Genomic DNA, 27,714 nt, shown 5'->3' with positions numbered 1-27,714 from the left:
TAGTAAAAATACGATATATTTACGCGTAAATCGAAATTACGCGGCCGAGTTTCGACGCGGCCGACCCTTTAAATGCAGATATTTGGCGTAAACTCGTAAAACTACGACATATATCCGCGTAAAATGTATTTTCTCGGCCCTTTAAACTCGGATATTCGAAATAAATTTGAAAAAATACGACATTCCAGTGTAAATCGATTCAGATTTACAAAATACTAATTAGGACGATGTAAAAATACATAATAACCACGTAAAAATACATTTTTCGGCGTTTTACCGCCACGGCTGACTTTTAGATTCAGATTTACGAAATATTATGATTTATTTTCGCAATAATCAAATTTTTTCGATTTACACGATCAAATTTTCGTGCGCGGACAAAAATAAATTTCGAATTAAGAATTAACGAATTTCGAATTAAAAAAAATTTTATATGTAAAAATTTTTCAGCGGAATTTTTTTTTGCGAAAATTTCGAATTACGCGTTTTTTCGAATTATCGGGGTTCGAATTAACGGGGTTCTACTGTATTAAGATTAGAAACCAGTTAGAATTTAACTCAACCATTTGGAATGCATTAATATAAGACGTTGTCCTGCAACAGACAGCCTTCTATGCTAAACTATCCTATATTTCAAGCTGGAACCAACCATACACATGGGCGGTTACGGAGATTAGCGTGTACGAACAGTGTCACGTGATTTTAAGATATAATGTATGTATGCAAGTATGTTGGGGACAGTTACTCACTCATGTTGTCGTTGTGGTCCATGGGGTCACCGTCCTCACTCATGTAGCCGGGAGGGGGGGTCTCAACTTGCGCCCCGCCACTGGAACAACACAAACACTTCATTACTACATTTGTCATAACTATCTTACTTTTTTTAAAGAAAATAATTTTTTTTTACTTAACCACTCAGAACATTAGAAGGTCAAAAGACGTAAATATGATAATAGCGGTCAAGACATTAGAACGTCTTTTCACGTAAACGCGCGAGATTTTACAAAAATCGATTTATTTCCATCACTAGTATACGGATTGCCATGATTTAAAAAACAGAGTATTGATAATGAATAACGCTACGCGTCTGTATTCAAGAATATCTATGGAATGTAGAGGTGCATTATCTAAGTCGATTGGATCTGTCATCTTGTTCGTTGATAATTTATTGCGTTTCTAAATAATTTATTAAAAATATTTTAGTTTGAACGGTTAATATTTTGAGGTGACTAATAGTTTTTAATTATATTTCTTCAATATATGAAGTGTTATTTCTTTATGATACTCAGAAAAAAGTACATTTTTCAAAGCTTTGAAATAATTGTAAGCAATTTTTAAATAATTTTGACGTTTTCATAAAATGTATATTTAGAAACGCAAATATTTACTTATTACAACACAATGTGATAGTGGATTTCATAATCTTTCCAAAACATTTTTTAGAATGAGGCTACGTTTCCCAAAACGTGAGTTATGAAGCTTTTAGCAAAACTCGTAAATAACACAAAAATTATCACGTTTTGACAGTTCTCAAAGGAACACATAGTAGATAAAAGTCTTTGTCTGAGAGGTAATCGGCAGTGAAAATAACAAACATACATTTGAAATTTATCATAAGTCTATGATTACAGACACATTCATTATTATAAATCTTTGAACCCACGGTCAAATAAATTGTATGCTTACCACTCTCAATGATACATAGATATCTAAAACATATAAGAACGAAAGAAATACAATTTTAACAAATAAAAATAACGGCTTTAAGTGTAGAGACATAGAAACAAGAATTAATCATAAAAAACACAAAAATAACCTTTTACTTAATTTACCCAGCGATTAATAATAAAAATGGGTGTTAGGAATTCGTCGGACCCACATCTCATAAAATGCAAAAGTTTTCAAATATTGCCTTCAGCACAAACCATAATTTAGGATCATCTCTTAAAAACTCAAAAAGTAAAGTACCCAAAATAAAAAAAATTAGCTGCATTTATAAACTCCAGTGTGACGAATACAACGCTGTATGTGTTGAACAAACTGGCCGGTCCTTTAATACTAGATTCAAAGAACGGACTTTTTAAGAAATACAATTCAGTATTACATTATTTTGATGTATCTCATTAGGTTTAGCCAGCATTAGCAATGTAAGGCCATAAAATATTTTTTTTCGACTTCATTACAAAACATCGACTTTTCTATACTTTCTATGAATATAATATGCATGTATAATACACATAAACCTTCCGGAAGAAATTCTCTTTTTTTTTTTTTTTTATAGTGAATACCTCACAGGAGTCCCAACCGCTCCCGTCTGGAGCCAGTGAGACTATGGCATCCCCAATTGGGGGATGTTGTGAGGTTGAAGGTAAGTGGGGAAGGGAAAGAGGAAGGTGGGGAAGTACCTGGCTATTCAGATCTAGTCACTAAACACGGCTAAAGCCATTTGGAGCAACGTTTCAATTCTGAATGGTGGTCTTACACCAGGGCGATACTGGTAGTATCTTCCACTCTGGAACGTGCCGCAAATATACTATATATTATTTTAATTAATTAATTGTGAAATAACACAAATTAATCAAATAAAATTTATTTGCGCACGCCGGGTTCGAACCCGCGACCTTCGGAATGGCAGTCCAATGCGTTACCACTGGACTATGCCGGCCGGACTATTTCTCTAAATGATAGTGAAAACCCTTTCAAAATCCGGTGCATAGTTTAGATGAACTAAACGCACAAACGCTTCCACAAAACGCAACTTTATTTTATACTATTTAGAGATAATGGCCTGTAAACTCAACCTTTGAGAGGAGTTGGAAATTTATAAAAATTCTTATAATCCTAAAGCTAGTTCAATAGATGAACAAAAAATATAAGTTGCTCACCACCCCTAGATATGTTTAAGCAGAGTTCAATTATAATAGAAAAAAAAAAATTATTAAAAATAATAAGTCAATGTAACCTCACTTTTCTGTCGTATCAAATAAAAATAATTAATAAAAAATTCAGTCACGTAAGTTTTTTCAAATTACCTTTGGTTTCACAGAGGTGCACATTTTAATTCTGCTGTGGTTAACTTCTATATCTATAACTATCCCTAAAACGTCTAGGAATTATAATAAATAAAATAAATTCACTGCCATTGATGGTGGACAAGAGGGAAAAAAATATGCATCAAACATAAGTCTCAAATTAATTATCACCAATTTTAGGCTTCCTAATCAAATTCATCGGGAACACATACATGTACACACAAAATATATATATTATAAAGGTTTTAAAATGATCAATGAACTTTTCCTATGCAAAGGAAGCAAGTCTTGTAGTTTTTCGTGGGTTATGTTTCAATGATATGAATTCTAAATTTTAGTACAAAGATTTTTAAATTAATTATTGAAATAAAATATAATTAGTAAATTAATTTTTTATCTAAAAGAATTTTAGATACAAAATGTCAAAATTTTATAGCTAAATAAACTTGAATAATAGATGTGCCCATGTTCATTTGAACTAAGTATTTGGTTAGTATTAACTGTCCAGTTGTGTAGATCAGTGTTCCGCAAAGCGTGTGCTGCGGCACACTGGTGTACCGTGGTCATCAGATGGTGTGCCGCGGAAACAAATCAAGGTATTGTGAAGATAATAAGAAAGCAAATGGGAGCAGATCATCAGTCACTTCTGTACATACTGAAGTACGATGGCTTTCTCGCGGAAAAGTGCTATTTCGGATTTACGAGCTAAAAAATGAGTCCCAGACGTTTTTAGAGGCCCAGGGTTCAGATTTTGCTTCTGAGTTTAAAAAAGAAGAATGGGTAGTAAAACTTGCATATATGTATAATGAGCTCAACAGAAAAATGCAAGCCAACAATTCTTATATTTCAAAAATCATTTTTCTGTCAAAATTGAAAGCTTTCGCGCTAAGTTGGTATTATAGATCACCCGCGCTGTCAATGGTAGTAATGAATTGTTTCCAAATGTCATGGCTGCCGATTTAGAAAAAAGTGCAGGCTTTGATAGTGAATCACTTGGAGCTATTAGCAGAAAAAATGAACTGTTATTTTCCTAAGTGTGACCTACAACCTATGGACTGGGTACGAAATCCACTCTCGGATAACATTTCCCTTGAACACTTGCCGATAAACGAGCAGGAAGAATTCATGGAGTTAAAAACTGATCGGACATTAAAACTAAAATTTTCCAAAGTAGAGCTAGCACATTTTTGGCTGCATATAAAAAATGAGTAGGAGTATCCACTGCTTTCAAAGCGTGCTGTTGAAAATATGTTACCATTTGCCATTGGGACTCTCACTACTATTAAATCGAAAAAAAGAGAACACCTGAGGACGATCAATGAAGAGATGAGAGCAGCCTTATCAACGATTGCTCCAAATTATCGCCTGTGATCAGTTAAACAGGCTCACATTTCTCACTAAACATCTTTTCATATTAGGTATTTTGATTTTAGTAATAAATAAATACTGCTTTTTTCTTTAGTGTACCTTTAAAATTTCTTTATAGGTGTACCTTGAACACAAAAAGTTTGCGGAACACTGGTGTACATCATTGTTGAAAACTGTGGTTCTAATCCTATTCAAAAACAGGCAGATTACACAGATTTTAAAAATAAAAGAATTTGAATTAAAAATCATTACTTTTCATGCATATTTCAAGGTTTTTGAATGCAAAATAATATCACATGGCAGGGACAAAATATTGGAGCTTCCAAAAGACTTGGCGGCGGACCGTTAGCCACTGTAAACAATGCAGAGCAATCTTGACTCCGGACAGGTAGCAGTAAATTATAGAGGGAGGGCACAGATACCAGACTCACACTGTGGTGTTGGTAGGCACCTGCTGCGCGAGGGTGGCCTCCAGGTACATGGCGCTGTGGGGCTGCATCCCTCTGCAAAAATAACAACACATTACATATACTATTATTGGATTTATCACACAAACAACACTAAGGACGGGTTGTTTCGGAGAATTTGAACAATTCTTCAAATTTCAAAAATAATTTTCGGGTTCTGTGAAAGTCCTATTCAATTTCTGTTTTTATATCATTATAGACTAGTTGCTTGACAGAACTGAAATGAAAACAGAACTTGAAAAATTCTTTCACAGAACTTGAAAATGAATGTTAAAATTTGATGAATTGTTCAAATTAGGATGGGTCTTTTCAGAGAATTTGAACAATTCATCAAATTTCTTGAAGTTCTGTTATTATATCAACATGGGCCAGTTGCTTCACAGAACTGAAATAATAATAGAAATTGAATAGAAGTTTCACAAACCTTGAAAATTAACTGTAAAATTTGATGAATTATTCAAATTTTCTGAAACAACCCTAAGGATGGGTCATTTGAGCAATTCATCTAATTTTAAAGTTGAAATTCAAGTTTTGTTATTATTTCATTATGGGCCAGTTATTTCAGAGTACTTGAATAATAATAGAACTTGAGTAGGACTTTCACAGAACTTGAATATTAACTTTGAAATTTGGTGAATTGTTCAAAAGCTGTGAAACAACCTGTTTTAACTAACCAATCATCAATCCATTTCCTACAGGAGCAGGCAGAGAGGAAAGATTGCCACACAACTCTGTCTTGCAACAAACTCCTTTTCATTAACTTTTTTTTCGTTTACATTCCTATAAGGATACATACTCTTCTGTTACAGCAACTCTTGCAATGTCCGATTCAAGTATTTGATCCCCTGATCGTGTCTTTTCTAGGGGTATCTATGATATTTCTTCCATTCACTTTCGCATCAATTTTTTATTTATTTATTCATTTTCGGGAAATCGACAGTTTACATTTAATCAGTTTGTACATAAGTATTGTATAGCTAAAATAAAACCAATTATGGATTTCCTCCTTGTGACTTTACCTCTACTGAGACAGCAAAATATGGAATAAGTAAATTAAATTTATGAGAAAGGAATATGAATTAAAAAATTTATACAAAACAATACATTTATAGCCGTGGAGAGAGGTAGTAGATATAAATCAAATCATAATAGAGATATAAACAATAGAGACATAAACATTATTCACAAACCATCAGAGAAATATTATTTTATGGACCTCTTGTATTTGGTAAGTTCGCAACTGAAAATATCAACCTTGGATAATATGCTATTGTAATTATTGCATAGTCTGTTCAGGAAAGAATTCTGCTTAGAGTTTATTTTGCTTTGATCAACCCTGAACAGGACACAAGAGCGTGTTGAACGCACAGGTAAATTGAATGGAATCTTGTTTAGTTCTGGGCATTGAAATATACATAATGTTCTCCTTGCACATTTTGTGTTTTTACTCTCCAGGGCCAAACCATCTAAGCGTCTCTTTCTTAATCTTATCCATCACGATTACATCAGCCTTGCTCATATATGGTTTTAACACACATACGCACGCCTCAGGGATCATAACAATTGTACAGTATCCAGCCTACTTTAATCCTTCCTCTGCCAGTTCCACGGCTCACTGCCATATTTCAGGGTTGGTATCAGCACTCCATTGTGAACTGATAACTTCACCTCTAAATAATGAAAAAACTGTGGTGTAATTTCACCCCAGAGGTAGATAGAGAAGATGGAACACCACAACTGTTTTTACTATTGGCACACACTCCTCACTCTTGACCCTTTCAGCCCCAGGGTTAATTCAAATTAACACGAACTTTGTGATATTTTTTACCGTAGCGGTAGCGATTTAGAAAAGCCACATTTTTGTTTTTCTTTTTAGCTTGTAGTCTTTTCTGTGGTGTCTATTTATTACTTAATTTAAGGTGAGATAGCAATATTTTCTACTCGAATTAAAAATATTTTAATGCATAAAGATGTGTTCTATAATAATAACATCAGTTCAATTTACTGTTCAGTCATTTGCCAGAATATAGTAAGGACGGGTTGTTTCGGAGAATCTGAACAATTCATCGAATTTCAACGTTCATTTTCGGGTTCTGTGAAAGACTTATTCAAGTTCTGTTTTTATATCATTGTAGGCTAGTTGCTTGACAAGACTGAAATAAAAACAGAACTTGAAAAAATCTTTCACAGAACTTGAAAATGAACGTTGAAATTTGATGAATTGTTCAGATTCTCCGAAACAACCCGTCCTAAATGAATTTCAATGTCCATTCAAATTAACACTGGTAGGGACGCAGATATTTTCGACTAGAATGGCGAATTTTTAAAGATTATTTCTTTATTTCTGAATGAATTTATTTAAAATATTATTTGTTTCAAACCTTACAGATTATCTCTACATTGTGAGTGCATTTTTGACATGAAAAAGTTATTTTGTATTACTTTTGTGTTATGTTTATTTTACCTTCCTATTTAAAAATACCCTCTAACGTCCTATGCCAATGTGAAATACCAAAAAAATATCAAATAATTTTCTGAGGTATCATCGAGCATTACATATTTTATATATGGGGAAACAATAATGTGGGTGTGAAAGGGTTAACATGATCCATAAAAGAAAAGAAATGTTTAAATGGTGCACTCACTGCAGGGCTGTGTAGGGCTGGGGATGTGGGGGGTAGGGCGGCGGGGGCTCACCTCCCCCCCCCAGGGGGACTAGGATTGGCGGCAGTGCTGAAACAAAACATCATTAATTTTTTAATAATATTTGGCTAATTTATATAAAATATATTTATTAAATATCTAGCTGTACCCCGTAATGCATTGCTGTGGCTGAGTCTGTCTGTGCAGATAGAGAAACAATAGCGCTCGTTTGTTATAGCACAATTTTCCAAAAAAAGCATGTTTGTCCAACAGATGGCGCTATTTAAAAAAAGCATGTTTTTACCTATCACAGGTGACATCTATATAATATAGGTATACAAAAACACACCCTTATTGAAATCCAACGTTGTGTCAAAATTTCAAAGCAATCGGTGAAGTACTTTCGGAGATTTAAGATTTTGAACAAACAAACATTTACATTTTTATTTATATTGATAGATAAATACAGCTGGCTTACGACTAGGATTCATAATAACTAGTAACTTACATCTAAGACTTATTTCTAGTGACTTACGACTAAGGCCTATAACTGCTGTCTTAACGACATACATATATATATTTACATATGTAGAGACTTACAACTAACACACTTACATTTAAAAATACATCAATAAATAACTAACTAACTAACCATCAAGCCGTTTCTCCGCAGGGGTAGGCAGAGAGGACGGACCGCCAAACACCTCGGTCTTGGTACACACTCCTTGCCTCATTCACTTTCATACATTGTCTCATACATACTCTTCTATTGTTCTGACTCTTGACATGGCCCGACTCAAGTATCTGATTCACTTGGTCGTGCCATGTCTTCCTCGGGCGTCCCCGACTTCTGCTACCATTCACATTTGCATCGTATATTCTCCTTACACTCCTTTTTTCGCTCATTCGCTCTACATGCCCAAATCATCTAAGCGTCCCTTTCTTGATCTTACTCATTACGCTTACATCAGCCTTGCACTCTTTGCGGATCTCCACATTTCTCACACGATCATACATGGTTTTACCACACATACGCCTCAGGGATCTCATTTCAACAGCATTCAATCTACTTTCATCCTTTCTTTGCCAGTTCCAATTCTAATTTTACTAGCGCCAGAAGAAGGAAGTTCTATAGTTCTATTAGGGTGTTTCATAATTCATTTTAGAACACGGGTGCAAAATGCAACCAATGGGTTAGATGGATTTATAGAAAAGTATACATAAATATATATAAATACATCTTAAATTAATCTCTCATAGAAAATAATATGTATTATGGGTACAATGACGAATAGCACTATTTAGATAAGCGCGAGTTTTGCAATCCGATAAAGAAAACTGCTTTACCGGCAAACAACTACTTATAAAACGCACATGAAGAAACCGATTTTTTTTTTGTAACGTCAAAATGAAAATAATTAATGTTGCTTAAGTACACTTGCAAGAAAGGAGTCTCAATTCAATAAACTAATATTACCAAGTGAATACCAACGGAAAACAGCTCCGGATAACTAATTGTGGGAGGAAGTACGTAAGTCCCAAATATTTCTAGACGGCGTTGAGCTTTAAAAATTAAGATTTATTTCAACAAATCATGAGATACTAAAAGGCCCTTATCAGGGCTTCCACACTCTCACCAAAACGAGGTCCTTCAAAAGGAAGCCGATGCTTATTGATCTTATCTACACGGCTATCAAATGTGATCCATCGACGGCGATGAACGTTGCATTGATGACACATGCATTGTGGGATAGATTTCATTGAAAAGGGTTAAATTTCTGCTGCTAGGAGTTCCATCGAAACTTCTCTCTCTGTTTCGTGTTAAGTCGCTAGCAGACTGCAGCCGGCCGGCGTTATTTGTACGACAATATACGCAGGGTAGTACACCTACAACGCCACCCTCCCAGGACTGTCCTGGCGATATTCAAACAGGGAGGCCTGGCTTTCAGAGGGAAGATGTGTCGTGCGCTGACATAATGCCAATTAATTTGATAACAATTGCTTAAAAAATTTAAATCTCATTCAAAATGGGAGGTGGCATTATTTTTTAATCAATAAACTATTAAAAAATATATGATAATAAATTATAACAATCTTACAGGTAACAAAAGAATTAATATTTATTAAAACATGAACAATTAATTTCATCAATGCAGAGACAATTCAATTTAATCTCCTTTGAAGCTTACATTAATTTATTTTATTTTGCTTGGATAAGCAACAGTTTTTGCAATATTTTTATAAGGTATGGTAAAATATTATATATTTTGTATGGTAAAATAAAAACTATTATTTCATATTATATTATTTTATTTATATTATAATAACTGAACAAATAATAGTTTTTCACTCAAGTGTCTTAATTTATTGATTTTAGGTTTGAAGTTGTGAGGTTCCGAGTTTAAAAATCGAATTCACTATATGAAGTGTTAAAAATGTGTGAAGCATTTAGTTAGCGTCTCTTTGGGAGATAATTCTACTATTCCACTCAAGAGATCGACCCCGTTCCAGTTCTTCACAACGGTTTAGTTTAATTAGTTGTTTTTTTCCTTCGTTGAACTAATATTCCACGAATATGATTTAAGATTTTCACGGCCAAAAGTATTTTCCTTATTTGTTTTTGGGGTGTTATGCCGTGTTGCGCTAACTCCTTCTTTAGCCAACGTTTCGGACAGCATTGCAGTGCCCATCATCAGGGCAGATGTGTTATCTCATCTGTGTTATATCATCAGATGTGATAACACATCTGCCCTGATGATGGACACTGCAATGCTGTCCGAAACGTTAGCTAAAGAAGGAGTTAGAGCAACACGACATAACTCCCCAAAACAAATAACAATAATATTCTACGGTTCTTATTTCATTTTCATATGTTTTTTTTTAAGATTTTCTACACAATAAAAAAGCTAGCTCCTACACATCCATTTTCAAACATCCTATGAAATCCACTGACTATTTTGGCGGCCATACCAACTGCTCGAAAGAAACCATAGAAATAACATTCAATATTTCATGGTATGTGTTGGAATTTGGGTGCAAACGTAAAGCTCCGGTGCAGCGTGCTACCTCATTGAAATATCTGACCAGTTACAGTCCGGCATCCCGCACCAGTCTACTATTGCGCTCAACCTTTTCACCGCGATCAAATGTACCGAAAATTACACTCGTATGCGGTACTCACTTTGAAAATCAAAACCTACCACTTTAAACAGCTATAAATCTCTTATTTCTTGACAGATTTATGATTTGCTTATCTTAAAAGCTTTATTAATGCTCTTGAAGTTTGTTGAAACACATAAATAAACAATAAACCACAGGATACAGATATAATATTATAAACAGTGACCCATCACAAGAAATCAACAAGAACTGTCGCCATAAGTTTTGTTTTTCGTGGTAGTTTCTAAAACATGGCCACAGACACAATGTCACATCACACTCTGGGCATTTATACTGGGACATTTTCATTTTTTTAGAAATGGCGCACACTCGGCAGGCTCTGTGAAGTTTTTGAGTATTATTTCCCTTTATTGGGTGGGGCATATGTTTTGCTAATGCCTTAGCAGTTAGTCTCAGAGGTAAATAGCGTGAAGAGCGAGAATGAGGCTCAGATTTGGAAGTTTTATGATATTTTTGCAACAACTGTCGTATTACGGCTAATTGGAAATCTGCTAAACTAACATTTTTATTTGTAATTGATTTAAAAGCTATATGAGAGTTCAATAAATATAGATCAATAATATGGAAGGCCACTTTTTTATACCACTTAATTGTTTTTCGCAGGCAATTAATACTACTTAACATCAAGTCCACTTTGTCAACAGAACCCATACACTTATTATAGTCTAGAACGCACTTAGGTTTCATAATTGGTTGACGAGTTTTCCAATCAACTTTTCCCGTCATGTCCATGGAGTCGTCATGTAAGGTTGTTAGCATGTGAACTTCTCTTTTATCGCACCACTTTAAAGCCAACAGAGGTCCACGATGCTGTGCTTTCATTTCACCCTTTTTAAGTTTATTAAATTTTGCCATGCCTTTTCGTGTCTTCCGCACCGTACCACATGCATTGGTTTTGTTCGTATGAAGAAAATCATATAGTTGAGGGCTACTGTACCAATTATCAATAAAAAGATTATGTCCTTTATTTAAATAATCTTGAAGTAGTGTCGTTACTACAGCCCCCGAAACCCCGAGACATTCAGAGTCAGTTATGTCAGTCCCTTCGCCACAATAAATAATGAAGTCTAATATAAAACCCGTCTTCACGTCACACAATACAAACATTTTAATTCCAAACCGGTGACGTTTGGATGGTATATATTGTTTGAAAATTAAACGCCCTTTGAAAACAATTATGCTCTCATCGATGCATAATTTTTCATAAGGTATCAAAGTTTTTTTGAACAATTTTCGGGTATGGTCAGTTAGGATTTTAATTTTGTAAAGTCGGTCACCAGGAATTTGTGTGTCGGGGTTTGAGAAGTGTAACATTCGAAATATAATTTCGTAACGATCCCTAGACATGTTTTTTCCGAAAATTGTACTAGCGAGCAATGGGTCAGTGGACCAGTGTCCTTCGATAATAAGATGTCGGTTTCTAGTCATTAACATTAACAGTGCAAAAAAATGTACAGACTGCGGTTTGCCATTTTTAAGGGAGTTCAATTTTGATATATAAACGGTAAGCCTATAAATATAGACAGATATATTAAAATTTAGGTTGTCCACAAAATTTAGAAATAAAATCACAATAGAAAGTCAATCAAAAAGTCTTGAGTAAAATAATTATTTTTAAAACATGTCACTTAACCTCTCAGAAAAGGACTTTTATTTACTTTGTGTCCCTTTGCGAACTGTCAAAACGCGGAAATTTTTGTGTTATTCACGAGTTTTGTTAAAAGCTCCATAACTCACGTTTTGGGAAACGTAGCCTCATTCTAAAAAATGTTTTGGAAAGATTATGAAATTCACTATCGTATTGTTTTGTTATACGTAAATATTTGCGTTTCTAAATATACATTTTCTGAAAACGTCAAAAATATGTAAAAATCGCTGACCATTATTTCAAAGCTGTGAAAAATGTACTTTTTTCTGAGTATCATAAAGAAATAACACTTTATATATTGAAGAAATATAATTAAAAACTATTGGTCACCTCAAAATATTAACCGTCCAAACTAAAATATTTTTAATAAATTATTTAAAAACGCAATAAATTACGAACGAACAAGCTGACAGATTCAATCGACTCAGAAAATGCACCTCTAGATTCCATAGATATTTTTGAATGCAGACGCGTAGCGTTATTCATTATCGATACTCTGTTTTTTAAATCATGGCAATCCGTATACTAGTGATGGAAATAAATCGAATTTTGTAAAATCTCGCGCGCTTACGTGAAAAGACGTACTAATGTCTTGACCGCTATTATCATATTTACGTCTTTTGACGTTCTAATGTTCCGAGTGGTTAAGTTCACAAACAAACTAATGTACCACAGAAAAATAAATTAATTAAAAAGATTCGCAAAATAGAAATCAGTCAATATTTTATAAGTCCATCAAAGCAGATTAGATCACCTAAGAAATACTATGGATGACACAACGGTTCAGCGGCGCGACATTCAAATGACTGAATGAAGATTTAACGAATCATCGCTTTCACAATGTTTTATGTAAACAATTTATTATATTTTAACCAGCAAACGCCAGATGTCAGTAAGAAAAAGGATTGAACTATTTTTTGGTTCATTTATCTGCTAAATTCGTCACGTATTTACGTAGTATCAAGTCGCTAAAGTGAAACGCATGATATGATGCGCATAGCGCTGGGGGCACAAATTATTTACGCATGAATTGATGCGCGTAGCGGCGAAAAAGTTAAGTAACATTAATGAGAAAGAAGAAGCTATCGGAAGTATGCGTTTCTTTTGTTGTTTAGTTTGATTATGGATTATTTTTGGATTTGGATTCTTTACCTAATGCTTCCTGCCGATTGTAATGATACGGGTTGATGCAGACTTCCTCTTTCTTGAGCTGGTAGGCAAACTCACAGTCCTCGAGCGGCCTGAGCTCGTGCTGACTCTGAAATCAAAACACTATTATAACATCACTTTAATTTTAAAAATCTACAAGATGCCTCTATAGAAGAGATGTGAGATCGTTGGCTACACATTCAAATTTCAGAGGTTCAAATTAGAGTGTGGGTAAAAAAAAAATCAATTAATTAAAATGGATTTTTCACATTCATATTTATATTGTTATGAAACAATATTTCATAACTATTGAATAGGAACTTATTAGGGAATTAATTTAATACAGGCAACACAGAGACGGGCGGAAGGAGGAAAGGCGGGCCGTTTCCGTTGTCACTCTCGTTACGGTTTTGCAAGATACCGAATCAGTAATGACAGTCACGGGTTTAATTTTGAAGTAGCCTACAGTTATGGGGTGTATTATTTTATGATTCGAAAGAATATTTTCCCTGATGGATACGGACGCGAATAAAACATTTGTGCAAATCTCCTTTCTAATCTTTTTGGCGTTCGAGTTTTACGAGGTAAAAACGTAATGGCGTCGTAAGCCGCCATGGAGGCGGCCAACATCACATCGGGACGTACGGAGACTTTCAATCTTCATCACAAGCTTCCCACGGACCTCGCCGTTGGAACTCGTCATCTCCAGCATCTTCCACATTCATTGCCAGGACTACGATTAGTATAGATAGATAGATTAACACAATGGTCAATCTCGGGTGAGTCGTTAACAATCCAATTATGTAATATTCAAAAATTTAACTTATTTTCTTGGAATCAATTTTAAACTATTTTAATATAAACCTGTTCCCTAACTCCTCTACATAGTGCCCAAATGATATTCACAACAGTGCCCACCTCCTGAGTATGGAATCATTTACCTCGCTACCCTGAGCTGGTGACTCATCAGAGAGACAAAGCCCGATTGATAAATCAGGTTTTTTTAGGAAAGTCTCTCAGATTAGTCGTCACCTTATAAACCCGCGTAACAATACCCCGTTCTAGAGTGCAGCATACTCAATATCACCCTGGTGAGAGATTTTAGCTGTGTGTAAGGACCAGATCTCGTTCTCTGCTCCAACCCCTCCCCCACTTCCTTTAGTCTAACAGCATATCGCCAAATGGGGATGCCATAAATTCAGTGGCTCTGGACATTTGGAACCCTTGTGCCGCTTGTGCGGACCACATTACCTGTAAATTGGGCCAACGCCAGAGCCGGCAGTAAATAACGTGGGGCAGGCCCTTCCTGTGAGCGCCTGTACCCTCCGCACCCGCCTTTACCCTGCAAATAAACAAACATAATATCATGGCATTATTTAATTATTATAATGGAATAACATCACACCGTTTCACTAGTGGTAGGGGATAGGCAGAAGATAGACTGCCACACACTCAATCGCATTAACCCTACTCAAGTAGACACGATGGTGTCATGTCTTCATCATCACTTCTTCTACTATTCACTGACGCGTCATGTATTCTTCTGCTACTCCTTTAATAAACCGGCAAATCCAAAAAATAAGGAAGACCAGGGGTAAAACGCCAAAGAATAAAGAAAGATCCAAATATTTACCTAATCGAGGCATAAATTTCCGATAAAAAAACTGTGTTTCTACAATGACATCTACAATGTCAGGTGAATATAAGTGAGATGGAGCACTGAGCTATTGGGCTAAACGGAACATTTGTTTCCATTCAAATTTGTATGGAAGGCACCTCTGGTGTTATTCTTTATTCTATGGGTAAAGCGGATATCCTGATTTAAAAAAACCTGCAAAATGGGTCAAATGTGAACCCTGACTACGGGCAGCCTCCGAAATGGATAATCTGCATTTGGTAAACTTTATTTATAATATGTAGTAAAATGAAAATTCGCTTTCGTCGTATGGGATGACAGCCATTTACAATAATTTGATTAAGCGTGGCCAGCGATCCCGAATATTTACCAAAATATATAAGCATAACCCACCATATCTACCACCATAACACGGACATGTGCCTAGCATGGTGGTCGAAAAATCCTCAATGCATGTAACAAACAATTCAATGAATAAAGAAACTTTTAAAAAAAAATACAATTATTACTTCAAAATCTTAAATATTTGAATTGAGCATTTCAAAACTTTGAAGTATTACATATGTTTTATAATAAATAAAATACATTCAAGCTTTTCGGGTTATCAAACAGAAATCCTTTGAAGTCACCCAACACAAAAAATTATGAATTGGATCCTTTGTCGGATACTAAATATAAATTGCATTTCAAGACTAATGTAATTCTCAACACAATTTTGGCAATACAGCCAGAACTAAGTAATTTATTAGGCTTAAACTCACAAATAATGGTGAAACTACGATCTTCTTTCTGAGCTCTTTATATTATTGCAGAACTGCAATGTCAAAAATTACAAATGCAAAACGTTCAGGATACCTATAAATAGATTCGAGAAAATGGTGGATATATTTTTAATTCAGGCTTAACAATGCCTCAGCCTTTGTTATTTTAAGCGGGGAATATAAATTCCGAGAAATTGAATAATAAGGCATGCCGCATACCTACATAAATGCAATTTCCCATAGGTACCTATAATGTCTGTCAAATTTCTGGCACCATCAATAAATACTAAAATATGACGTACAGGAAGCACAAAAAGAATAATAGAATCTCTCAAGCAGCTGCGATCCTTGCGACACGGATGTGAACTACTCCAATAACCCATGGCAATTTTATCCCTGTTCAAAATCATTTCCTACATTATTCGCGGTAATTCGTTAGTTTTATTTCGTTCCGCTAGGCGGTCTCGATAAAAAATGTTGACATATTATTTGTATCAGAATAAATCAGCTTCTCTCAGTATTCAGAGCCATTGATTGCACAATGATGATTTCGCACAATACAGCATAGGAAATGAAGAAAAAAGCACCACACCACTACTAACACACAATTTGCGGGCTGGTTTTTGATAGTTGAAGCGAGTATTGAGAATGTCAATAAACGTTGATATCAAAAAGTAAATACAAGTTTCCCCAGACACGCTGGTACCATGTCCGCCTAAACTCACCGGCTATGAAAATGTCATAAAATAAACAACAGGTGATTTTAAACCACATAAGAATACAGCCGCAATTATTTAAATTATCACTTTTTCGTTTAGAACTTTCAAAAACATCACAATGAACGACATAAAGTCAAAATCATAATTCAAATACTGAATAAAAAATCTGCGGGCGCCATATTGGGGTAGTCTTCGATTGTTTTGACGGGAGCCTGCGAAGGACGTCGACCTTCGCGTCTCCCTCGCACCCGCCCGATTGTTTGGAAACAGAAAGTGACATGACGATTTTGCAGGAGCGTATGATGGTGCGCAATGGATAATCGCAGATTATCAAATTTGAATCTGAACAAAATGAACAACACCTACCTGGGTATGGTGACACATTTAGTATTGCTATTCTGGGTGGAAATGGCCTTCTCCAGCTCTTCCAGAGCGCCGGATTTCTTTAACTTTCTCACTAAACTTTTGACGGCCTTTTCGGACCATTTGTCCTCGGCGATCGACGAACCTTCGGGACATTTCTTCCATCCCAACAGACGTTTCACCACGGGAGGAGTAAAGGGCAACATGCCGGCAATGTCAAAACTCTCCCTCCTCTTGTCGCGACACTTGGCGTCCGCTTTTCCAAAACGGCACGCGGAACACAACTCTCTTGTTATTCACTCACTTCACCATCGACATCGACATATTATACCTACTACGGCCGGCCGTGTCGTCAGTCGTGACAACTATTGTGTGTCCTTGTCTGTCTTCTTAGCCAAGAGCGAGACAAATGATACTCAGATAAATCACAGACGTCTTTGTCTCAAAAAGAAACGCCGCCATATAACAAAAAGAGACAAACCACATAATTCTCAACAAAATAAAAATCTCGGATCATATCTCGGATATTCTTGTCTCTAAGCGGTACAGTGTGGCCAGATGCATAGTTTTTACCATGATTTCATGGTTTTTTTGCATGGACCTAAAAAGCTCTGGACAGAGCATTCGTGCGATTTTGTATTAATGGCATTGAAGCCAAATCTAGGATGAAGGGAAATTGCCTGGCAGCTATCTTGTATTATATTTTATTTTTCATTGTTATTGCATTTACAACGATTTATGATTTTTTAAGGTATTTGGTGAGATTAGGAACGGGATGCGTCATTAAAAAAATTAAGTAGGTTTTCCTCTCACCCCGCGGCTTTAAATTCTTCTCCAAATGCTCTGTCCAGGGATTTTTAGGCCATGGTTTTTTGGGTCATTTATTTATACCTCCATTATTTCCATTCATCAAAAATAAGTACTTTTGTTATCAATCAAAAAGGAAAGCAAAAATGCAACCATGGCACCCGATAAATAATTTACCGCTGTTTACAAATCAGCATTAAAGTATTTTCATCGGTTCAAATGCGAATGTGGACAAGAATGGCTAATGCATTTATTATAAAATACCCACAACAGATGAAGAGATTTTCAAATTCCCCACAAGTTCCTTTACCTCCAAAATTCTATTGAAATTTGCAATATTTTTTTTATTATCTAGTCATTTTCGTATTTTCTCTATCGTTCGGGCTTTAAAATAGACTTTTATTGAAAATTTGCTGCGAACGAAAACGAAATTTACTGCGTTCTCACAATTATTATATTTTAATTTTCAATACATATTTTTTTTTAAAGAAAGACAAACATTCCCGGATTACGAAAAACCTGACAATATTTGAAAATCTTCTACTACCACCACAGTAAGCTGAAAATGTTGCTTGTGTTGTGATGGAGGACTTAGCCAGTCGAGGAATTGAACACACTACTCCTGAGTGGGACCCAAGCGCGATGTCAACTCGGCCATGGATGGATACCGTAGAATGAGGCAACTTCGGATAGGGTGAGTGACACCGGATATGTGCAATGTGCATTGTGCATGACATTAATGTATCACGTGCTCTTGAGATGAAATGGCTCGCGGTTATCAGTTATCAGCTGGATGTCCGTGACCGACGTATGCGTGTTGTTAATTTAAAGCCAACCTTCTCAAGGTTGCTTAAAAATTCACTTTTTATAGAGGTTTTAAAATTGTGAATTTTTGTAAGTGTGGTGTGTAAACTAATGTGAGGTTAATATTTTGTGTAATTAATATTTATCAATAAAATTTCTTGTTTGATTATTTTAGAACTCTTAAATAAAGCTAGCATATCTGCAATTTAGCGTCCATACTGATGATTTTTTTTTTGTTTTGTAGGGTGACTTCGGACATGCCACGAAATTCTATAAAGAATATTGGAGGAGGTAGGAAATAAGAAATTACCCATTATAGGTGCGAGTGAAAAATATTCAGTATAAATAAATAGAGGTGTTACAAAAAACCTAAGCCAAAATCACGCATCACGCCGTCACCAAAAAACGTGTGCAACACTATTTCAACAATGTACCCGGCTGTTAATAAACAGTGTACCCGGCGTTGCTGAGGATTATCCTTAGGAGATAGACATATACCATCGCGGTTTCTATAGGCCTTTTTAAGATATACAATTCCATAGTAAATTATTTTGATGTATCTCATAAGTTTCAGCCAGCGTTAGCAATGTAAACGCACTAAAATATATTTTTATGACTTGATCATAAAACATCGACCTTTCTCTACTAATACTATGCATGTCTTATATATGTAAACCTTCCAAAAATCCGTTCCGGTGTTTAGAAGAACTAAGCGCATAAATAGACAGACACGGATAGCGACTTTATTTTATAGTAAAGAGATTGTGGAATAGATATGTTTCGTTCCGGTTTATTCACTTTCCTTCAATTTAGATTTTTCTATCTTCAAACAAAATTTCATTAATTTTTTAAGAACATCTGAATCATATTATACGGTTAAACGTAACTTTCTTTATAATTTTTTTTCTTGTTTATTCCAGATCTCGGGGAGGGTAGTGCAATCCCACGAGCTCCATATTGTACATAGAATACATCAAGTAAATATAAAAAAAATATTGTAAGATATACACAGTAAACGAAAACAAAATAAAATAATAATAATAAAAAAATTAATGAGATTTTTTTTTTTTTAAATAAAAAATATTTAAAAAAATATATGTAAATATATATGTTTTAAATCTATGACATCAGGAATTGGCTTCATCGCTTGTAAATAGGTCCCTGCCAGAAGTGCAGTGCTGCCATCACAAGACCGTTTTCGCTCGTGGCTAGTCGCGTTCGAAAGCTAGTGATCAGTGTTTTCATTAGTGCTCGGAATCCGGGAGCACGCCCTTCTACAAACATCTCAGTGGCACTGCAGTACCAGGTACCAGGACAGCCCAAAAAGTATTCGGTATGAATTTTTGTACTGTACTTCCATTCTTTTAGAGATGCTTTGTTGAAGTTGGTCCACGGCTCCGAGGTATATAGGCTCGTGCAATATGTGTTGCCTTTTTGCTTTTGGGCTACACTTAGCAAATCGGCGAGAAATCGTATTTGCTCCAATGCACGGTGATCTTCTCTGTCGCTCAATATCCATATCATCATTGAGCTCCGCTGTTACGATGTGCCCTAAGTATTTAAACTCCGGTTTTTCAGTTATTTTTGTGCCGTTTAGGCTAACGGGTAGTAATTTTGTAAGGCCTGCGCCCGACTTCAATAATGCTTCAATACTAGTAATACAGATTTAGTTGGGTTGTAGACCATGTTAAACGGCATATTCTTCGCATATCTCCAACAGTTTTAATTTAATAATCTATGCGTTGGTGGTGTTAATTAAATTATTTTATTAAAATACACTTTTTGCTTTCTACACTTTAAAATGTTGGTGCCAATTATTTGTTTGCGCCCGTACATACACAATATGAAAATGAATAAATAGTTTTTTTGCGTATAAAAAGCCCTTCAAGAAAGGCATACAAATGCAATATTGAATCGGTGATTTGTATGCTTTTCTTGAAAGAATCGAGTTTTTTATATAAAAAAAAACTATTTATTCAATTCTTGAAAATCTTAGAAATTCCCCGGGATATGGAGAATTCTCCACGAATTGGCAACCCTGATGTGGATATTGAATATTACTACCATTGATACGATTGATACTTACTTACCATTGGTATATTACTCACGCAGACTGGTTTCGACGAATGAGCAGATTCAGTCGTTACAACCGATCGGTGTGTTTTAATTAATGACTGTGACGATATTTTATTCGTTTTTAAATGATAAATTTTACGTACATTATATAAAAAGAAATATAAGGTAAAGAGTAATAAAGAACAATGAACAATATTATGGCTAAAAATACATGTATGTATTAATATGGATCAACAAACGCTGATTTTGAATACATAAATATTAATACTATACGAAAACGAAAACCCGAAAATTAAATATTTTCTATACAATTTTGTAACATTTTGGAGGTAGAATTATGAAGAAACTTGTCGGGAATTGTTATTTTGTTTTCCCTAATTTGGGGATTTTGAATATCTATTGTGGGTATTTTAAAGCATATGCGTTGGCAACTCTGATGATATTTATTATTATTTATGTTATTTTCGCGAAAAAGTTTATTTACATTTAATTTATGGCTGATTGTCAGGTGAGTGGTTTATTTATGGGTATATCTATGGTTGGTATGGTTGTCAGTTGTTTTTATGATGGTTTATTTATGGTTGTCAGTGTCAGTGATTGTCATCATGGTAAAATTTCGATCGCGCTGGCCTCGCTTATTATGAATATTTTTTAGATAAAACCTTTAGATTCACCTTAATTACTGTACGACACAACTTTTTACATTCGGGGCGGTGGAAAATATTGCAATAAAAATTTCAATTACGTAAAATTAAAATTAGCTTTCGTTTTGTGAAACGAGACCGTCCATTTTCAAACTTTATTTGTTTATTGTCAAATGTCATTTTGTTTTGTTGGTATTTCTGTTACTATAGGACGAAACGAACGGCTAGAAGTAGCTAGAGACAATCGCTCGGGCGTTTTTTTTTAATGTTAAAAAATTCCGTCAAATTAGTATTTCACTTCTTCTAACTCAGCAAACATTTTTTTAAATTAGTATTTACCTAATATGCATGCATTGTGTGCGTTGTGTGAAATTTATTAGCTGGATTTTATTTTTTTACGTTCAAATTTTATTTAAGTTAACTATTTCTGCGATGTTGAGCGGCTACGCTAAGTTTTTGTAACATGGTTTATGATGAAAAAGAAAATGCCCCCTTTATACAGCCTGCTCGCGTCAAGGCAAGAAAAACATCCCAGTTTTCAATTAGTTTAGCGGCTACGCTAGGTTTGTGTAACATGGTTTGTGATTCAAAAGAAAGTGTCCCTTTTATACCGCCTGCTCGCGTCAAGGCAAGAAAAACATCCCAGTTTTCAATTAGTTTAGCGGCTACGCTAGGTTTGTGTAACATGGTTTGTGAAGAGGGTTTGTTTGAGCATGGTTTGTTTGTTTTCAAAAGAAAGTGTATATATATATATCTCAAAAACCATGTTACACAAACCCAGTGGCGGATCCAGGGGGGGGGGTCACGGTGGTCATGACCCCCCCCCTGGATCCCAGCCCAGGGGGGGGGGGTCATGACTACCTAGGTCCTGGGCCCATCCAGGACCTAGGTGGACCACTAATTAAAATTGTTAAACATAATGTTTTTATATATTTTTTGTCACAATATAAATTTTATTTAAGTACTTTCAATATTTAATTAATTTAATATAATACTTTGTTTGACGGCAAACGCATTATTCGGGAACGAACGCATCGAAAATTTGAATGTTACCGCGTCACCGCGCACCGCCACCGGCGCGCGCTTCGGCCGCCACCTTTCATATTATTATGACACATTTCGTGTAACCACGTGTGACGCTTGCGCGCGCTTTGTTTCGACTAACGTCTAGCGTCTAGCAAAACCTAACCTCAATCGGAACGACTAAACTTTATTAATAAAGTGTTTACTTTTATTTGTTTACTAAGTTAAAAAAAAAAGTTCCAATATAAGTAATAGTGTTCTTAAAAATTGTTGCTGCAAATTCAATTCATTACAAGAAATGGTAAGTAATCTAATCAGTTTCTTCATTATGCCAGTGTATGTGTGTTTAAACTCAAATGTTATTTGTTAATGTTCTAAGGCTGGGGTTAGACTCGTAAGTTTTTTTCCTGTAAATCGCACTTGAAGGCGAGTTTGGCCAAATTCCCAATGTAAACGACACCAAAAGTCACTTAACGTAATTTTAGTAAGTTACAGAACTTATTCTTTCGGAAGTTTTTTGACAGGTCTGGACAGGTCTAACGCGCCCGCGCGAATTACCAGCCTTCCTATACTTCCTAAAGCAATTCTTAAGGCGAGACACAACCTCGTTCATCGAGGTTTTGCCCAAGGCTAACATTTTAATTTATTTCGGCGAAATTATAATTGAATTTAAAAAAAATAAAATTATGCCGCACGAGGGATGCAAGTTATTTATATTTTAGATTAATAAAACAATACCTTACAATTAATATATTTTACGTTCAACGATTTTAAAACTTTATAACCCGTGTATAACTATAAAGTTAGCGGACGTAGCGGTAAGTACCAGATTTTATATTTCTAGATGATGAATTAATAACTTCGGAAGTGGACACATTTTTAATATTTGTAACAAATTCTTCAGAATCAATTAAAATGAAGGCTAAAAGTGTGGTTAATTTTTTTACTAAGATTACGAAAACGTTAGTAATTTTTTTTAGAAATGCATAGTATTATTTTTAATGATGGATTTTGAATGATTTACATGAAAATGTTCCGTCTCCGATTATGTTCGCTTAATTTTGTAAAATTCCACACTGATTATTTTTTTTATACGGCAACACTTTGATATCCGGCGAATTTTTGAATTTGACGTTTAACGTTCACTAGATTTATTGTTTGTTCTCTGCGAACTTAACCACTTAACCTTTGATTTGACTTTTTGCATGAGTAGGTGATTTGGTATATTTATGCTTTTTGCTAAAGATGGCGGTGTTTTGACAGATGTTATGAACAGAACTCCGTACAATTTCATGCCATTTTTGTGACATTCGTGTGGAAAACGTTCTTTTTTAAATTACTTTCGGCTAGTTAATTACCGTTTTTTTGCACATATAAAATTATGTCCCGTCTTTCCGGTTTATAAAAAATTGTCTGATTTTTCGAGTTGAAATTTTAAAAAAATCACCAGGGTTTCAAAAATACGATTAAAAAAAATACGGAACGTCTTAGAATATTTGTATATATTATTATCAAAATTAAATTATAACTTCTTGTAACTGTAACTGACCGGACCTAAGTCCTCCATCACAACACAAGCAAGCATTTTCGGCTTTCTGTGGTAGTGGTAGGAGTTATTGTTGGGTTATTCGTAACCCGGGAATGTTTGTCTTTCTTTAAAAAAAAAAAAAACTTGACCACGACTACGTGACCCCCCCCTGGCGCCAAAGCTGGATCCGCCCTTGCACAAACCTAGCGTAGCCGCTAAACTATTTGAAAACTGGGATGTTTTTCTTGCCTTGACGCGAGCAGGCGGTATAAAAGGGTCACTTTCTTTTGAATCACTGTTGACAAACCCAATAGGGTTTAATAGGGGACCACAGTGCAAAAGTGTTTAGGGTCTACGAGGACCTAAGCACTTGTTATCAACTGTATTATGGACAGAGATGTGCTTTATTTCAAATAAATCCATTTCAAATGGAAATGCAAAATGCAAAATGGGAATTTTCCATTTTGCATTTTAAATGCTTTTCTAAAAACCATTTTGCATTTTAAATGCTTTTCTCAATGCATTTTCCATTTTAAATGCTTTTTTGCAACATTCTTCCTACTATCTCCACTCATCTTTTTTTCATAAGCCCCAAATATCAGTCGGTCCTCAACCTCGCTATGAGAGATAATTTACATTTGTCAAGTTGCTCCCTGGTAGAAGCCCTGGCAATTGAGTGATACCATTACATAAAATACTGCTTCAAATACTGAACATGGGGCCATGACGCTGTAATATTAAATGTTAGATAGCAGTTTCTATGTTTTTACGTTGGCAACATTAGTCCCGCGCAATTTTTTTGTGGTTTCATAATCTGTAGTCGTGGTATTTTTGGATTTACCATCATGTATAATGTTTGTTCTACATTGATGTCCATTATTAAATGACAACATTGTTTAAAAATTCTATATTTATTTTAATTGTTTGACCTGAGAAACAATTTTGCATTTTCAATGCATTTTGAAAATAGGTATTATGCATTTTGCATTTGAAATGCTTTTCTAAAAACCATTTTGCATTTTGCATTTTCAAATGGAAAAGTTTTGACCCATTTCCATTTTGCATTTCAAATGGTTTTGGGTACCCATTTTGCACATCTCTGATTATGGAGAGCATTGATTGGTTAACTGGACAGCCATTTATTTCACCTTGATTTTGAATTACCCTCGTTGTAAATGATGAAAAGGCTATTTTTAGGAAGGATATAGAAGTTACCCTTTTAAAAACTATTAACCATTCCAGGTTTAATGCGCCGGAGATACCGTGATTCCACCGTTGACCACAGAAATGGTAAAGAGCAGTGCAGGGAGAAAGCTACTCCATGGTCCTGCTCTGTTTCCATCTGGGAGCTTTCTTCAAGCTGCCAGCTGTGATTTTAGGTGCTTCAGAGGCTGTGATGACGGTATATTGAGTACTTGGGCGGGAAGCCTTGAGGTGGAAGGAGGGTGAGCTGAAACTGTAACTCGCAGCACTGAAGCTCCAGCAGGCTCACAGCCGAGGAGAAGTAAGTGATAACCTTGTTTTTTTAATGGAGACATAAGATCTGCAGGTGGGAGATATAAACTACATAAGCTAAGGGACCTACTACAAGTGCTTCATGATTCCTGTTTTGCTAACTCCACCAATGATATAGGTTGCACCACCACGGGAGAGATATCTATAAAAACTACTACTGATCAACCGGTCTATTACGAGACTGGCATATAGGCTGGACTTTGCAGAACGTAAGATAGTACAACATAAGATTGATGAACTGTTGGCTAGTGGTATAAACCGAGAGTCAGATACTGATTATTCTTTTTTTTTTTAAATTTATTTATTTATTATAACATACAAGATAATTATTTAAATTAACATAATAAGTACATATTTCAAATTATAATTAAAAGATAATTACCTTTACGAGAGTCTAACACTCGTGTGTAAAGGGAAAAAATAAATAAATGTTAAAACTTAACATACATAACTTAACATGTGTATGAGAAGACGAAAAATTGTTGTACATATAAAGTGAAGAGATTTTTTAAAAATAGTAATATATAATATAGTATAAAACGAATACACTAAAATGTGATAATACATGAAAGTAATGATAATTCTATTTAATAATCTGGTTCTGCAATTCTCGTTAAGGAAAAAGGACGATGATTTTAGGATGTGCGTTAATTATTGTTTGAGCACAAAACATAAAAATATTAGCGGGACCTAAAGTTTAATTAGCCCAACGATGCTCATTTTGTTTTCCATACATTTTTCGAAACATTAAGGTCAAAATTGCATCGCAGATTGTAAAAGGATCATATTAGAACGCTTGCATGTTGTCCAGAGACCTATCGGCGTTCCACTGGATAATGCAATTACTATTAAGGATAGATTTCCATTGCTGCATATTTATGAACAAGTATTTAAGTTGGCAAGGAAAACTTATTTTACCAGCTTAGATTTAGCATCTTTCATCAGGTACCGATGGAAAAACTGTTTTTGTGACACTACATACCCGATTTGAATATATGTTCAGTAGAAGCTATTTGTGTGTTGGTATATCCTAGAGGTGTATGAGATATGTCCGGTAGATATGTATATGACTATCTGTGTTTTAAATTCGTGTTTGTGATGAATTGAAATGTAATTTTAATGATATTGTTTAGGCAGAAGGTTTGTCATTTATTTGATTTGATGCATGTAACTAATACGTTTTTCTTTTTATTTAATGAGGTCATAACGGAGAGTCAGGATGGTTGAATATAAACTTATCAACCACCGACCCCAGGCATGTTTCCTCGATTGGAAGCAGTGACAAGGCGAACGTCCTGCAGGTGGCCGCATTGGACTGGCCTTCAAGGGTAGCTGGCTTGCCTACCCGTTTCCCGCACCTTCTTCTCTCCGCGGGATTCAAGCAATACACACACCAGCCGATACTTGTTAAATTGTTTGAAAGAATATACAAAACATTAAGCATGCTCAAGTCTATCATTTATCTCTTTATAAAATATTTAAGAAAATACTGGAGATAACTACCTCACATGGTGCAGTCTGCCAACTTGACCATCTACCACTCTGAAACCTATAACGATTTACTAACGTCACGAGTTGATTATCCGTTCACAAACGCGGCCAAAGCCAATTTAAGCAACTTTTTGTTTCTGAATGGTGCTCTTTTTCCAGGGCGACACTGAAAGTATCCACCATGGTGAAACCTGTACCGATTTTAAAGAAAACCAACGTCACCAGTTTACATAAGAGATTTCGACTACCAGGCCTCAGACAGGCCAATGAAGTTATCTATTTAATCTGTTCACAAACACGGTTAAAGCCATTTAAAGCAAACTTTTCGATTCTGAATGGTGATCCTTTATCAGGGTGATGGTAAAAGTATATACCACTCTCCATTTTATTCTAGGCGTATAAAAAGATTTGAAAAAGTGAAAAAGGAAATATCTCAGAAGGCGTGCCATGATAAATATATATATTTTTAAATGTATACCAATTTGAACTTTTTTCTTTTTTGAAAACCCCAACACAAAGCAAATAGAAACATTTAACTTTTTTCCTTGTCTCTCTCTTCTTTTCGTGATAAGTGAGTAAGTAGTGAAATTTTTAAGTTTATCTCCTATACATAGGCTCGGTAGATCAGTTGCTCCGTTTCCTCGCTAGGTACAGGATTCCTTGTTAAAATAAGTGGGCTAAATCGGCTGCTTAATCCTTGATAAGCCGCAAAGTAGTTCTTTTTTAGATTCCGAGGCGTTAGCAGTGACGCATGTCAAATTTGACATTTACGTAAAGAGTTGCTATTTTCATTTCACCAAAATATACGTAAATTACTTACTTTTATGGCACTGGCTTTCATACATATATACATTTTTAAT

The 27,714-nt window shown here is 35.1% G+C and overlaps 1 protein-coding gene and 1 long non-coding RNA gene across 3 annotated transcripts in view; one reads left to right on the top strand and one right to left on the bottom strand.

Moving 5' to 3' along the window:
- Nucleotides 1-17,380, bottom strand: part of Smox (Smad on X protein) — a 37,161-nt gene extending 19,781 nt beyond the window's left edge. Inside the window, exons 1-6 of one of the 2 annotated variants that reach the window (XM_089647932.1) lie at nucleotides 16,970-17,380; nucleotides 14,739-14,829; nucleotides 13,491-13,596; nucleotides 7,513-7,600; nucleotides 4,832-4,903; nucleotides 750-829 (exon numbers count right to left, since the gene is read on the bottom strand). In XM_089647932.1, the coding sequence (XP_089504058.1) occupies nucleotides 750-829; nucleotides 4,832-4,903; nucleotides 7,513-7,600; nucleotides 13,491-13,596; nucleotides 14,739-14,829; nucleotides 16,970-17,172 (640 nt within the window). In that variant the 5' untranslated portion in view covers nucleotides 17,173-17,380. The remainder of the gene's footprint in view (nucleotides 1-749; nucleotides 830-4,831; nucleotides 4,904-7,512; nucleotides 7,601-13,490; nucleotides 13,597-14,738; nucleotides 14,830-16,969) is intronic. The other variant, XM_089647931.1, reaches the window with a different exon arrangement.
- Nucleotides 17,381-18,568: 1,188 nt separating this feature from the next.
- LOC149410607 (uncharacterized) lies at nucleotides 18,569-25,672 on the top strand. The gene is made up of 4 exons (XR_016304979.1): nucleotides 18,569-18,695; nucleotides 18,822-18,868; nucleotides 19,498-19,910; nucleotides 25,091-25,672. It is a non-coding gene; the product is annotated as an uncharacterized LOC149410607 (long non-coding RNA).
- Nucleotides 25,673-27,714: the final 2,042 nt, after the last annotated feature.

Source organism: Hesperophylax consimilis, chromosome 27, assembly GCF_061612785.1.
Source record: "Hesperophylax consimilis isolate HC1 chromosome 27, BYU_Hcon_1.0, whole genome shotgun sequence".
In the NCBI taxonomy this organism is placed as follows: domain Eukaryota; kingdom Metazoa; phylum Arthropoda; class Insecta; order Trichoptera; family Limnephilidae; genus Hesperophylax; species Hesperophylax consimilis.
This window is presented reverse-complemented; position numbering and strand designations above follow the sequence as displayed.